This window comes from Sturnira hondurensis, unplaced genomic scaffold, assembly GCF_014824575.4.
Source record: "Sturnira hondurensis isolate 20B ecotype Veracruz unplaced genomic scaffold, ASM1482457v3 Scaffold0001304, whole genome shotgun sequence".
NCBI classification, from domain to species: domain Eukaryota; kingdom Metazoa; phylum Chordata; class Mammalia; order Chiroptera; family Phyllostomidae; genus Sturnira; species Sturnira hondurensis.
Window position 1 is genome coordinate 8,297,087 of NW_028073935.1, and position 16,713 is coordinate 8,313,799.

General features: G+C 36.9%; 1 protein-coding gene across 3 annotated transcripts in view; it reads right to left on the reverse strand.

Annotated features, from left to right (window-relative positions):
• The window catches only part of GCC2 (GRIP and coiled-coil domain containing 2), a 98,257-nt gene that overhangs the window by 56,601 nt on the left and 24,943 nt on the right, over positions 1-16,713 (reverse strand). For all 3 annotated transcript variants that reach the window (XM_037070669.1, XM_037070673.1, XM_037070663.1), the window contains exons 10-13: positions 14,725-14,844; positions 12,178-12,342; positions 11,660-11,764; positions 10,834-10,996 (exon numbers count right to left, since the gene is read on the reverse strand). In XM_037070669.1, coding sequence (XP_036926564.1) covers positions 10,834-10,996; positions 11,660-11,764; positions 12,178-12,342; positions 14,725-14,844 — 553 coding nt within the window. The remainder of the gene's footprint in view (positions 1-10,833; positions 10,997-11,659; positions 11,765-12,177; positions 12,343-14,724; positions 14,845-16,713) is intronic.

Consider the following 16,713-nt stretch of genomic DNA (forward strand, 5'->3'; position numbering starts at 1 on the left):
CCACTCTGTACACCTGAAAGTGGCTGAGTTGTTTTCTGTTACACTCCCACATACAGTGATATAACAAAGTGAAATGGGTTGGCCTACCCTTGCGAATACCAAAGGTTCTGCCCCTTAGAGTGTAATAGGTATACCAAAACAAAGAAATCTGGCCAAAGTAAAAGAACAGATCAAAACTCCAGAAAAGGAAGTAAGCAATGAGGAGATAGCCAACTTATTAGATGCAGAGTTCAAATCACTGGCAGTAAGGATGCTCACAGAAATAACTGAGTACAGATGCAAAATAAAGGAAGAAGTGAAGGCTATACAAAGTGAAATAAAAAAAAATTTACAGGGAACCAACAGTGAGGGAAGGAAACCAGGACTCAAATAAACAATTTGAAACAGGAGGAAGAAATAAACATTGAAAGGGAACAGAAAGAAGAAATATGAATTCAAGAAAATGAAGAGACACTTAGGAAACCTCCAGGTCAACTTTAAACATTCTAACATGTGAATCATCTGAAACACCTCTCCAAAAGAACCTATGTGCCCCATGCCCAGAGGACTTCCGCCAAGATGGAGGTGTAGGTGGAAACACTGTGCCTTCTCCCACAACCAAGTCTGAATACAACGAAGGTTTAGTAAACAAAGACACAGACAAAGAACAGAAAACTGAACTATACGGAAGTCCGACAACAACGAACCATTCAACCAGGACTGGTAAGAGGGGTGGAGCCAGCAGCGGAGCAGGGTCGGGCAGGAAGGATCCCCCGACCCAGATGACCCAGGCGACCCAGGCGCACAGGCAGCTGGGGTACCATCATGGACCCAGTGAGGGTGTGCGGCAGGCTGAGCGCAATTGCACATTCTCGAGCACAGATAAACCTAGCAAAGGAGTGAGCAGTGAGATGGACCGTGTGGCCCGGCGGCGGGAGGAGGCAGAGGGGACTGCCATTGATTTCCTTGGACCCTGCCCCCACATACAGCCTCACAACCCAGCAACTGAGTCGCCCCACCCTGGTGAACACCTAGGGCTCCGCTCCTCATACGTAACAGGCATGAACAGTCAAAAATATGGCTCAAGAAGAACTCAAAGCCCCAGAGCCCATAACTCCAAGAGAAAAAGAAACAGAGAACCTCTCAGATGCACAATTCAAAATACTGGTGATCAGGATGCTCACAGAACTGGTTGATTTTTGTCACAAATTAGAGGCACATATGAAGGCTAAACTAATTGAAATGAAGGGAAATGCACAGGAAACCAATAGTGATAGAAAGGAAACTGGGACTCAAATCAAGGGAGTGGACCAGAAGGAAGAAAGAAACAACCAAACAGAAAAGAATGAAGAAACAAGAATTCAAAAAAATGAGGAGAGGCTTAGGAACCTCCAGGACATCTTTAAACGTTCCAACATCCGGATTATAGGGGTACCAGAAGAGGAAGAGGAAGAACAACAAGTGGACAACTTATTTGAACAAATAATAAAGGAGAACTTCCCCAGTCTGGAAAAGCAAATAGACTTCCAGGAAATCCAGGAAGCTCAGAGAGTCCCAAAGAAGTTGGACCCAAGAAGGAATACTCCAAGGCACATCATAATTACATTAGCCAAGATTAAAATGAAGGAGAGAATCCTAGAAGCAGCAAGAGATAAAGGGACAGTCACCTACAAAGGAGTACCCATCAGACTGTCAGTGGATTTCTCAAAAGAGACCTTAAAGGCAAGACGAGGCTGGAAAGAAGTATTCCAAGTCATGAAATCCAAAGACCTACATCCAAGATTGCTCTATCCAGCAAAGCTTTCATTTAGAATGGAAGGGTTGATAAAGTACTTCTCAGATAAGGTCAAGTTCAAGGAGTTCATCATCACCAAGCCCTTATTATATGAAATGTTAAAGGGACTTATATATAAGAAAAAGAAGATACAAAATATGAACAGTGAAAGGACAGCAAACTCACAGTTATCAACAATCACACCTAAAACAAAAGCAAACCAAGAGGACAGCTAGATCAGGAGCAGAACCATAGAAATGAAAAACACATGAAAAACATATGTAGCAACAGGGGAGTGGGAGGAGGAGAAGGGGGGAGAAGGTACAGAAAATAGCATAGACAGTAGGTAGAAAATAGATGGGGGGAGGGCAAGAATAGTAGGGGAAATATAGAATCTAATGAACTTCAGACATGTGGTCATAAACTAAAGGGGGAAATGGTGGGGGAGGGGGTGTGCAGGGTGGAGGGGAATGAAGGGGGGGAATAGAACAACAACTGTAATGGTATAATCAATAAAATATATTTTTAAAGAAAAAGAACCTATGTGCCCCAATTTCATACCAGCACAATTCACAACAGCCAAGTGCTGGAAGCAACCTAGGTGCCCATCAGTAAATGAATGGATCAAAAAACTACGGTACATTTACATGATGGAATACTATGCAGCAGAAAGAAGGCGTTCCTACCCTTTGAGACAGCATGGATGAAACTGGAGAGCATTGTGCTAAGTGAAATAAGCCAGGCAGGTGAAAGTCAAATACCATCTGATCTCAGCTTTAACTGGAACCTAATCAATAAAACAAACAAGCGAGCAAAATATAACTAGAGACATTAAAATTAAGAACAATCTGACAGTAACCAGAGAGGAGGTTGGAGGGGTTAATGACAGGAAAGGGGGAAGGGTTTTCAGGAACAACTATAAAGGACACCTGGACAAAATCAAGGCAGGGTGGATCAGTGGAGGGAGGTGGGGATGGCTCAGGTGGGGTTAGAGTGGAGGGGGGTAAATGCAGACAACTGTACTTGAACAACAATAAGTAAAAAAATGAAAGCAGGAAGAGAGAAACATCCAGTAACATTGGAGAGTTCCAATAAGATTATCAGGTTATTTCTCAACAGACACACTGCAAGCCAGATGAGATTTGCATGAAATATTCCAATTAATGAAAAGCAAGGACCTGCAATCAAGTCTACTCTATCCAGCAAGGTTTTGAGATGGAGAGTGAAATAAAGAGCTTCCCAGAGAAAAGAAGGCTAAAAGAGTATATCTGCACCATGCAATACTGCAAGAGATGCTAAAGTAATGCCTTTAAGAAGAAGAAATGGGGGGCAGGGGCAGTACAGGTGCAAAAGGAACAGATGGCAATGATTAAGTATCCATCAATGATAAGCTTAGATGTAAATGTATTAAATGCTCCAATCAAAAGACATAGGGCACCTGAATGGATAAGAAAACATGACTGCATACATGCTATCTGTAAGAGACCCACCTCAGACAAAAGATATACACTGGCTGAAAGTGAAAGGATGACTTCAAAACAAAGGCCATAACAAGAGAGAAAGAAGGTCCCTACATAATACTTAACAGAGTCATCCGACAAAAGATTGTAACTTTTGTAAATACACATGCACCTAATAGAGGTGCACCTAAATAAAGAAAATAGTGGAAGACTTTAAGAAAGATAAAGAAAGTAATACAGTCATTTGGGGGGATATGAAAACCCCATTATCAACAATGCATAGATCTTCCAATAAAAAATCAAAAAATATATTGCAGAACTGAATGAGACTCTAGATTAAATGGACTTAAATGATATTTACATAGCATTTTACCCCCAAGAAGCAAAATACACATTCTTTTGAATGGACCTGAATCATTCACAAAGATGAGTCAGAGGGTAGAACACAAAACAAGCCTAAAAAATTTCAAAAACACTGAAATTATATCAAGCCTCTTTTCAGATCACAATGACTTGAAACAAAAACAACCTTAAGAAAAAACTCAAATATATTCACATACACAGAGACTGGATAACATGTTATTAAATAATGAATGGGTTAAAAATAAGAACAAGAAAAAATCAAGTAGTATGTGGAAACAAATGAAAATGAACACACACTTCAAAACCAATGGACACAGTGAAGGCCGTCCTCAGAGGGAAGTTCATAGCTATACAGGTCTACTTAAGGAAGATAGAAAAGTCTTAAATAAACAACCCAACTCTACATCTAAAAACTAAAGGATCAACAATAAACAAAGCCAAAGTGGACAGAAGGAAGGAACTAATCAACATCAGAGCAAAATTAAATGACCTAGAGACTAAAAAAAAATTTTTAAGGTTCAAAGAATCCAAGAGTTGGTTCTCTAAAAAGATAAACAAAATTCACAAGCCTTTAGCCAGACTTATCAAGAAAGAAAAAACAGAGGACCCAAATAAATAAAATATGAAATGAAAGAGGATAAGCAACAGAATACAAAAGACTGTAAGAAATTACTATGAACAAACATATGTGAAGAAATTTGACAATCTGAGTGAAATGGATACATTTTTAGAAACATACAATCTTCCAAAACTGAATCAAGAAGAAACAGATATCTGAATAGATCAATAAAAGTGGCAAAATTGAAGCAGTAATCAAAAAACTACTGCCTCACAAAAGCCCTGGACTGGATGGATTCACAAGCAAATTTTACCAAACATTCAAAGAAAAACTGACACCTATCCTTCTCAAACTATTGTAAAATATTCAAGAAAAGAAAAAACTCCCAAACTTTTTTTTAGGAGGCCAGTGGTATCCTAATTCTAAAACCAGGCAAAGACAAAACAAAGAAAAAAAAACTGCACACCAAAATCTCTTTTGAACATAGATGCTAAAATCCTTAACAAAACACTAGCAAACTGAATCCAACGATACGTTAAAAACATCATACACCATGAACAAGTGAGATTCATCCCAGGGATGCAAGGATGGTTCAATATTCACAAATCAATAAATGTAATACATCACATAAACAAAAGCAAAGACAAAAATCACATGATCATATCAATAGATTCAGAAAAAGCATTTGATAAGGTACAACACCCATTTATGATAAAAACACTCAGCAGTGTGGGAATAGAGGGAGCATTCCTCAATAAAGGGCATACATGAGAGTCCTACAGCAAAAATCATATTTAATGGGCAAAAATTAAAATCTTCCACTAAAATCAGGAACAAGACAAGGTTGTCAACTTTCATCACTTCTATTCAACATAGTATTGGAAGTTTTAGTCACAGTAATAACATAAGAAAAAATAAAAGGCATCCAAATTGGAAAGGAGGAAACAAAACTGTCATTGTTTGCAGATAACATGAGAGTGTTCTTAGAAAATCATAGAAAATCCTACAGACACTACCAAGAAACTGCTTGACCTAATAAATGAATTTGGCAAAACAGTGAGATACAAAGTCGATATCCAGAATCAAAGGCATTTTTGTATACCAACAACAAAATATCAGAAAGAAAAATCAGGAAAAAATACTATTTGATATAGCAACAACAAAAATAAAATACCTAGGAATAAACCTAACCAAAGAGGTAAAAGAACTGTACTCAGAAAACTAAACAACACCGAAGAAAGCTATCAAGGAAGACACAAAGAAATGGAAACATATTCCATGTTCATGTATCATAAGAATTAACACCATCAAAATGTCCATACTACCAAAAGCAATTTACACATTCAGTGCAATACCTATTAAAGCTTCTGCATGGCTAAAGAAAATAGTATTAAAATAAAAAGTGAAACAACTGTATGGGAAAACATATTTGCCAATGATACCTCAGAAAAGGGGTTAATCTCTAAAATATATACAGAACTCACATGACTCCACTCCAGGAAGACAAACAACCCAATTAAAAAATGGCAAAGGACTTGAAAAGACACATCTCCAAGGTGGACATACAAAGGATCCAGAGACACATGAAAAGATGTTCAGTATCGCTAGCTATCGGAGAGATGCAAATTAAAACCACAATGAGATACCACTGGTGAGCATGGCCATCATAAACAAATCAACAAACAACAAGTGTTGGAGAGGTTGTGGAGAAAAGGGAACCCTAGTGCACTGTTGGTGGGAATGCAGACTGGGGCAACCACTATGGAAAAAGGTATGAAATTTCCCCAGGAAATGAAAAATGGATCTGCCTTTTGACCCAGCATTCCACTGCTAGGATTATATCCTAAGAACTGTGAAACACCTCTCCAAAAGAACCTATGCACTCCAATGTTCACAGCAGCACAGTTTACAATAGCCAAGTGCTGGAAACAACCTACATGCCCATCAGTAAATGAATGGATCAAAAAACTATGGTACATTTGCAGAATGGAATTCTGTGCAGAAGAAAAAATGAAGGAGCCCCTACCCTTTGTGCCAGCAGGGATGGAACTGGAGAGCCTTATGCTAAGTGAAATAAGACAGGTGGTGAAAGACAAATACCATATACATGATCTCAGCTTTAACAGGCATTTAATCAACAAAACAAAGAAGCAAGTAAAATATAACTAGAGACACTGAAATTGAGAACAGGCTGACAGTGAGCAGAGGGGAGATGGGAGGGAATTTTAGGGGAAAAGGTGAAGGGTTTGCAGGAACAAGTATCAAGGACACATGGACAATTACAATTGGGGGAAGTGGAAATGAGAGGGAGGTGGGAAGGGCTTGGGGGGTGGGCTGAAATGGGGAAAAGGCAGAAAACGGTATCTGAACAATTAAAATAAATAAATTAAAAACAAAAGGAAAACATCATACAGCATGATCAAGTGTGATTTATTCCAACTTGCAAGGATAGTAGAATATTCAAAAATTGATAAATGTGATACATAGCATAAACAAAATGAAGGACAAAAATCATATGATCATAAAAATAGATGCTGATATAGCATGTGATAAAATCCAGCGCCCATTTATGAAAAGCACTGACTGAAGTGGGAATAGAGGGAGCATAACTCAGTATAATAAAGGTCATATATGAAAAACCTACTGCCAACATCACACTGAAAGGGCAAAACTAAAAGCATTTCCCTTAAAATTAGTAACAATGACAAGGGTGTCTGCTTTCACCTCTCTTATTCAACATAGTACCAGATGACCTAACCACTGTGATCAGACAAGAATAATAAAAGGCATCCAAATTGGAAAGGAGGAAGTAAACTGTCATTAGTTGCAGACAACAACATGGTATATATAGAAAACCTCATAGGCTTCACCAAGAAACTACTTGACCTAATAAGTGAATTTGGCAAAATGGTGGGATACCACATCAATATCCAGAAATTGTTGGCATACACCAACAATGAAGTATTAGTGAAAGTAAGAAAAAATTCCATTTACTATCGCAATAACAACAAAAAAGTACCTAGGAATAAATTTAACCAAGCAGGTAAAAGACCTGTACTTGGAGAAGTATAGAATACTGAAGAAAGAAACTGAGTAAGATATAAATAAATGGAAGTGTATACCATGTTCATGGACTTCAAGAATTAACATAATTAAAATATCCATACTACCCAAAGCAATCTATACATTCAACACAATGTATATTTTAATAGTAAAATAGCAATGGCATATTTCACAGTTCTTGAACAAATACTTCAAAAATTTATATGGAATCAAAAAAGACCTAGAATATCCACAGCAATCTTTAGAAAGAAGAACAATGTTTGAGGGATCACCATACCTGATGTCAAACTACACTACAAGTCCACTGTAATCAAAACAGCCTGGTACTAGCATAAGAACAGACACATAGACCAATGGAACAGAATAGAGAGCACAGAAATAAACCCAGGACTCTATGGTCAATTAGTATTTGATAAAGGGTATGCAAGCATACAATGGAATAAAAATAGCCTCTTCAACAAATGGTGCTGGCAGAACTGGACTGATACATACAAAAAAATTAATCTAGACCAGCAACTTACACCATATACCAGAATAAACTAAAAATGTATAAAAGACAAATATTAAGTTGTGATAACATAAAAAAAAGTCTGAGCAGAAACTATAGTCAGGAAATTTTTAGACATCCCACAAAGCAATATTTTTGCCAGTATATTTCCTAGGGCAAGGGAATTAAAGAAGAAAATAAACAAATGCCACTATATCAAATTTAAAAGCTTCTGTGTGCTAAAGAAACCACCATCAAAATAAAAGGGAAGCGACTGTATGGGAAAACATTTGTCAATAATGTATTGGACAAGGGTTTATATTTATATGTCCAAAATATATAAAGAACTCACAAGACTCAACACCAGGAAGACAAATAATTCAATTAAAAAGCGGGCAAAGGACCTGAATAGATGATAGACATATGAAAAAATGCTCAACTTCACTAGCCATCAGAAGGATACACATTAAAACCACAATGAGATATCATCTTACACCTGTCAGAATGGCTTTTATTAATAAATCAACAAACAAGTGCTGGTGAGGATGTGGAAAAAAGGGAAGCCTAGTGGAATGCAGATTAGTGGAGTCACTGTGGAAAACAGTATAGAACTTCCTCAAAACTAAAAATGTAAGTGCTTTTTTTTAAAAAAAGATTTTATTTATTTATCTTTGGAGGGGAAGGGAAGGAGAGGGAGAGAGATATGAATGTATGGTTACCTCTTGTGCATCCCCTGCTGGGAACTGGGAACTGGCCTGCAACCCAGGCATGTGCCCTTGACTGGGAATCGAACCGAGATCATGTGGTTCGCAGGCCCATGCTCAATCCACTGAGCTATACCAGCCAGGGCTGTAAGTGCTTTTTGATCAAACTATTCCACTGCCTCAAGAATCTTGAAACACCAATTCAGAAGAACTCATGCAGTCCTATGTTCACAGCAGTGCTACTTACAATAGCCAATTATTGGAAACAGTCTAAATTACCACCAGTATAAGAAAGGTTTGACACCCTGGCTGGTGTAGCTCAGTGGATTGAGCATGGACCTGCAAACCAAAGAACTACAGTTTGATTGCCAGTCAGGGCACATGCCTGGGTTGCCGGCCAGTTCCCAGCAACCATACATTGATATTTCTCTCCCTCCCTCTTTCCCTTCCCCTCTACAGATAAATAAAACCTTAAAAAAAAAAAGAATGGTTTGAAAAACGGTGGTACATTTACACAATGGAATACTATGCAGCACAGAGAAAGAAGGAATTCCTACCCTTTATGACAGCATGGATGGAACTGGAGACTATTACACTCAGTGAAATTCAGTGAAATAAGTCAGTTGGTGAATGACAAATATGATCTCACTTTATAAGAGGAATCTAATGGCAGAATAAACTACCAAGCAAAATAGAACCAGAGACATGTAAACAGGGAATAGACTGACAGCTGCTGGAAGAAAGGGGGCAGGTGGTAATGATGCAAACAAGAGGAAGTGATTGGTCAAAGAACATATATGAAGGACCCACGGACACTGACAATGGTGAGGGGAATGACTCTGGAAATGTGGAGCAGGCAGAGTGATGGGGAGTGAAGGGAAGGAAAACTGGGCCAACTGTAACAGCATAAATAATTTAAAAGTTAATAGAATGAAAGTTAAAATAAATAAAATAAAAAACATACTTGGTCTATTAAGAGAATGCTGGCTAGTGTGGCTCAGTGTGTTGGGCACTGGCCTGCAAACTGAAAGGTCACAGGTTCAACTCCTGGTCAGGGCACACGCCTGGGTTGCATGCCTGGTTGCCAACTGGGGGTGTGTGAGAGGCAACTGATTGATGTTTCTCTCCCACAATCATGTTTCTCTCCCTCTCTTTTTCCCTGGAAGGAAAGAGAAGGGGTAGGGCCCTTCCCCCCTCCCTAAAAAATAATTGAATAAAATCTTTTAAAAAACTGGAAAAGCCAGGAAAAATAAATAAATAAATAAAAGAAACACTTTACAAATTTACACAGGTTGAAAGCCAAAGAACGGGTAAGATATGCCATGTAAACAGAAAACTAAAGAAAGGTGGAATGGTTATATTAATATTAATATCAAAGTGCACTTTAAGAAAAAGTACTATTGCCAGCGATAAAAAGAAAAATGTTTCACAATAGAGAGATCAAATCACTAAAAATGACTAGCAATACTAAATGTATATGTAGCTAATTCCAGAGTTTCCAAATAACATGAAACAAACCTGACAAAACTAAAAAGAAAAATAAATTCAGAATTATGATCAGAGAATTCAACATACCTTTTTCAGTACTTGGTACAACAATGGTCAGAAAATCACTATGGATATAGAAAACTTAACCCTGTCAAATGACTTGCTCTAACAGACAAGAGCAAGATAGATTGTTCTAATAATTACATGGAACAATCTAACACCTAACACAGTCTAATTCATTACTTTCAAGTGAGTGAGGAACATTTATGCAAAGAAATATTCTGGGCCATAAAATAAAACTCAAAAAATTTAAAAGGACTAAATCATACAGAGTATGTTCTCTAAACCATTAACAGAAAAATATCTGAAAATTCCTTTAAGTAGGTAGGAATTAAACAATAAGCTTTTAAATAAACCATAGGTCAAAGAAAAAATGCAAAGGAAATTAAAAAATATCCTTGGCTGAATTAAAATAAAAACACAACCCATCAATCTGTGAGATGTAGCTGAAGAAGCTAGGTTTTAAGGGATATTTATAGCTTATATTAGATACTTACATTAGAAATTATTTTATAGATACAATGGAATAGAAACACCTTAAAAAGAAAGATTTCACTGCTGTTTAAATTATCCCACTCTGCTGACAATCAACAAGTGATTGACAAAGACCCTTTTTTATCTTTGTATTACTCACACAGCAGGTGTGAGTAATAAGTAATAAATATTTCTTAAGTAATTCACTTAAGAAATATTTAAGTGAATGCATTATGCACCATAATGGATTGTAAATGTCTGAACCACAAATGGTTTTACAACCTTTCAGGTCCTTAATAACAGCACTGTGTGAAACATCTGCCTGGCAGTCAAAACTTGAGAAATAAACAACTAATGTTGCTCTACTATATTCTGTTATGATGAAATTATTGTTAAATTAAAATTAATTGTGTTTTGCTCACTCATTTCTTTTTGCAGGGCTTCTTGTTTCTGTTTTTGAAATTTTATTTCTTGTTCCAAATCTTCTATCTTGCTGTTTTTATTAGTTAACTTTTGATTTAGTTCTTTCATCAAACGCTCGTAATCAGCTATTTCCATATTCATCAATGAAGTTTGTTGGGCATCCTGCATGTATTATAAATAAAAGATCCATAAAACAGAAGATCAGTTAATTTCATTTGTAAAATTGCTAAAATGATGCCACAGGAATAAATAGATCCTACTATGCTTTTCTGAAATAAAGTTTATACAATAATGAAGACACAAGAAGTCAGATATTTTCTACTTTGTCATTTCAAAATGTTTTCTAAAAGTGTAATCCAATTTCCACAGTTTCATCATATCTCATTACAATTGGTAATTCTTCTCTTGTTGGGCTCTTATTTATAAACACTAATATTTTAAGCAGCTTGTATAATATTTGTAGCCTCATCTTTGAAAAAGTTGAGAAAAGTAAGCCAAACTTGTAATTATAATATGAATTTCAACTTTTGACATTAAATCTTCATGTGTCATAATACAATAATCATGTACCAAAATAAAATATCACAATGATATTTGTGATATTTTAATATCACAATCTAATGATTCATGAGCTTAGATTCTTCTGGAAGAACAGGCACTCAAAAAGTAAGTTAAATTTTCAATATTTTCAGGCAAGCAATTTATACATGATTATTTTAGTACCATAAGTAATACTGGTTTTGGACCGTTTATTTTCAATGTTTATAGAATAGTTTAACAAATGTTCATACTGGCTTCAGTTTTGAGTCTGATGGTTTATTTTACCTTTTTAACCAGCTCTAATTCTTGCATGACTTCCTGTAGCTGTTTCTTCTCCTTTTGAAGTTGTAGGCAAAGTCCTTCAAATTCCTTAACAGAACTGGCATGCTCCTAAAATTAGAAATAAAAAAGCCACCCCCACTGCAAGTCAACAAACATTAAAAAACAAGGTATTTAAAAGGAATTACAAAAATATATCTGACATAATAAAATATAAAATGTTTGAAATATTTCAATATTAAAACAATATACACTCAAAAATCATAGCTTGGATTTTCAAATTCATAGTTTGTATACATTAAAAAATTAAAGGAATCTGCTGTATTCACAAATGCTACTCATTAATCTTTCCATCTTTTATTTTTTCCAGTTTTTAAAATTTAATTATTTTTCAAGTACAGTTTTCTGTCTATTACTCCCATCCCATCCCACCCCCATGCTCCTCCCTCCCTCCCATCTTTTAAATAACACCTTGATAAAAACCATTAATATATAATAAATTAATCCCACAGTACTGTTTTTACCTTTATCTTTTGCTCTTTCTTAAGTTTTTCAGCTTCCAACTCTTTGTCTGCCATTGCTTTGGCTTTTTGGACTTCCAAAATCTGTTCTTCCAATAACTTGGCATTAGATTGCAATGTTTCAACATGAGCCATGAGATCATCTTTATCAGAATTTAATTTTTCACACTAAAATGACAAATGATTCATTGCTGTAAACACACACAAAATATAAAGGAGTGGAAGAGAAAAATGGCACACTAATGAGAATGTTGGTATAGTATTAAGAAAATTAAGATTCCAAAATCTATTCCAAAGAATGACAATGTTAAATTGAGGATACGTTTTAAACACTATTATCATTGAAATTAACTGGCAAACACTACAAGAAACCAGGAACACTAGTAGAGTAAAAGACAAAAATAATATAAAAACCCCAGGGGAACTGAGGTTAGAGCAGTAAGAAAGACAGAATAATCTTCCGGCCAAGATGGAGGTGTAGGTAGACACACTGTGCCTCCTCCCATAACCAGAAGAAGGACAACAACAAATTTAAAAACAAAAACCAACCAGAACTGATAGAAAATTGAATTGTATGGATGTCTGACAACCAAGGAGTTAAGAAACATTTATCCACACCAGTAGGAGGGGCAGAGAGGGGCAGCCATGTGGAAAGGATTTGCAGCAAGGCAGCTGGATGGAGGACCAGGCGAGGCAGTGGCTTGCGGACTGGGCAGTTCCACTGGCATGCAGATAAGTTGGGAGAAATAAATGGGGAGCAAGACAGACCAAGCAACCCAGGGTTCCAGTGTGGGGAAATAAAGCCTCAAAACCTCTGACTGAAAATACGTGTAGGGGTTGAGGCGGCAGTGGGAGAAACTCCCAACCTCACAGGAGAGGTCATTGGAGAGACCTGCATGGTCCTAGAATGTACACAAATCCACCTACCTGGGAATCACCACCAGGAGGGCCCAATTTGATTGTGGGTAGCAGGGGAAGTGACTGAATACTGGCAGAGAGTGGAGCAAGCACAACTGTTCCCTCTCTGACTCCTCCCCCACATACAGTATCACAGCACATCAATGTGTGTTGCCCTGCTCTTGTGAACACCTAAGGCTCTGCCCCTTATTACATAACAGGCACACTGAGACAAAAAAAAACAGCCCAAATGAAAGAACAGATCAAAGCTCCAGGAAAAAATACAACTAAGCAATGAAGATATAGCCAAACTATCAGATGCACAGTTCAAAACCCTGGTTCTCAGGATGCTCCAGGAACTCACTCGGTTCTTCAATGGCATAACAAAGACCCAGGCAGCAATGAAGGGTGCATTATGTGAAATAAAGAAAAATCTACGGGGAATCAACAGTGATGGGAAGGAAACCAGGACTCAAATTAACAGTTTGGAGCAGAAGGAAGAAAGAAACAGTCAACCAAAAAAGAATGATGAAAACAAGAATTTAAAAAATGAGGAGAGGCTTAGGAACTTCCAGGACATCTTTAAACGTTCCAATATGTGAATCATAGGGGTGCCAGAAGGAGAAGAGAAAGAGCAAGAAGTTGAAAACTTATTCGAACAAATAACGAAGGAGAACTTTCCCAATCTGCCAAAGGAAATAGACTTCCAGGAAGTCTAGAAAGCTCAGAGAGTCCTAAAGAAGTTGGATCCAAGGAGGAACACACCAAGGCACATCATAATTACATTACGCAAGATTAAAGATAGGGAGAGAATCTTAAAAGCAGCAAGAGAAAAGGAAAGAGCTACCGTAAGACTGTCAGCTGATTTCTCAAAAAAACCTTGCAGGCAAGGAGGGGCTGGAAAGAAGTATCGTGAAAGGCAAGGACCTACATCCAAGATTACTCTATCCAGGAAAGCTATTATTTAGAGTAGAAGGGCAGATAAAGTGCTTCTCAGATAAGGTCCAGTTAAAGGAGCTCATCATCATCAGGCCCTTATTATATGAAATGTTAAAGAGACTCATCTAAGAAAATGAAAATAAAAAATATGAACAGTAAAATGATAACAAACTCACAGCTATTAACAACCAAAACTAGAAAAACAACTAGAAAACCTAAGCAAACAACTAGAACAGGAATAGAATCACAAAAATGAAGATCACATGGAGGGTTATCAGTAGGGCAGTGGGAGGGTGGCGGGCGGGGAAGGTACAGAGAATAAGTACAATAGAGAATAGGTAGAAAATAGGAAGGGGGAAGGTAAGAATAGTGTAGGAAATGTAGAAGCCAAATAATTTATATGTATGACCCATGGACACAAACTAAAGGGAAGGAATACGGGTGGGAGGGTTGTGCAGGGTGGAAGGGAATAAAGGGAGAATAAAGGGAGGAAAAGGGGGAAAAATGGGACAACTGTAATAGCATAATCAATAAAATATATTTCAGAAAAAGTAAGACAGAACAGTTGCTAGTTTTTTCCCCAACAGTGGGAAAAAGAAAATGAAATTAAGCTTCTATGTATTAATTTTATTTTATGCAAAATATTGGAATTGAAATATACTTACTAAAATTTTCATGTCTAAATAAATTTTTCATTTCTGCAGTTAAAGTTACCTGAGAAGTTGAAGTCCTTAATTGTCTTGTAAGTTCTTCTATATGATGCTCAAAATTATTAGTACGTTCTTTTTCTATATCCAACTGCTCCGACTGCTTATCATATTCTAGTAAAAGATTCTTCAATAAAAGACAAAATAATTAACTTTAGGATATTATATATTCAACCAGTCAGACTAAATCATCAAGCCATTTTGATATAGGGTTTAGGTGTCCATTCTTGAAGCTTCAATATTTTCTAAATTCAACATTTGATAGAATACCCAACTGGCATTATATAATAAAATAAGCATACTTCAGATGATTTTAAGTATGAGGAGATCTATTAAAGGGAAAGGGGATTTTAAATGTATACAATATATTTACAAGTTAAATATCTAAGTCATCAACAAAAAATAAACTTCTGAAATGCAAACAAAATTTGAGGAGGAGGAGCCCTGGCTGGTGTGGCTCAGTGGATTGAGCAACAGCCTACGAACCAAAGACCCGCAGATTCGATACCCAGCCAGGATACATGTGTGGGTTGTGGGCAGGTCCCCAGTTGGGGGCATATGAGAGGCAACCACACATTGAGGTTTCTCTCCCTCTCCTTTTCCTTCCCTTCCCCTCTCTCTAAAATAAATAAATAAAACTAAAAAAATTTTTAAATAAGAAAGATGAAATGTTTCAGGTCTACTCTAATATAAAAGTAGAGGTGATAATGGCAAAGTATGAGATGTTATATAAATACAGTCTCTCATATCCTATAGCAAAAAACTGAGTATTTTCTAAATACTATGAAACCAACTGAATTATTTGGATATTCCCAGTTGGCCCCTATTCGGGGACAGAATGCCTCAACTGACCTCTTTGCTACATACCAGCCAATCAGGTTACCTTCAAAAATACATAAATGAGACTCGTTGTTTCCATATTGTCTGTAGTTTTTCCTGTGTCCCCTTTCTTCTAAATCCTGTTTTTGCCTTTGTTACTGAACAACTGATTGTTCTCCTTCATATAAATGAATCTGTATCCAAAATATCTAAGGGAATGTTTCTGAGTTCTCTCTTATTTTGGGAACCCTGAAAAGTGACCTTTATCTAGCCCTTGACCTCTTGAAACCTTGGATCACCTTCCCAGGCTCCTCTGGTGATCTCACACATGGCAATTATATGCTCTACCTTGCCAATTCTCTTAACCAAATCTAATTTTGTTTCTAATTCTGATTTATGCATAGTCAATTATTATTATTTTTAAATTGTTCTATTTACTGATTTTAGAGAGGTAAGGAGGGAGGGAGAGGTACAGGAGAGGGGGAAAGAGGGAGGACAGAGGGGAAAACAGAGAGAAAGGGAGAGGGGGAGAGGGAAGGGGGGAGGGAGGGAGGGAGATGGAGGGGAAGGGGGAAGGAAAGAGGAAAGGGAGAGAGGGAGAGAGGTTTATTGTTCCACTTACTTATGAATTCATTGGTTGATTCTTTTATGTTCTCAACTCAGGATTGAACTAGTAACCTTGGCATATTGGCATGATACTCAAACAAACTGAGTTATCAGCCCTGGGCCTATGCATAGTTAGTTATTGTTCATACTGGTTACTGTTAGAATCTGAATTTCTATTTATGGTCTACGTATTTAATAATATGGCAAAAAGCAAGGATTAGGAATGTAGAATCTGGCTTATGAATTTGTTTGTACATATTTATTTGAGGATTCTGAGACTTCCTGGCATACATAAACATGGGGCTGAGAAATCATATCTTCTTTTCCATAGATGCCACACTTGTTTTTGAGGTATGTGGATCTAACTCCAAAAATCAAAGACTTTTACCCTCTTAGACTATCTGGTTATTTTTTGTTTTTACTCATTATTGTTCTAATAGTTGTGAATAGCTGCAACTATTGAATTGCTATACCAAGGCTAACTCTAGTAAATAATGACCCCCTACAGGAAATTCTAACTCATTATCCCTAATGAGAACCTTGGAACAAAAAATGAATGCCATACATGGAA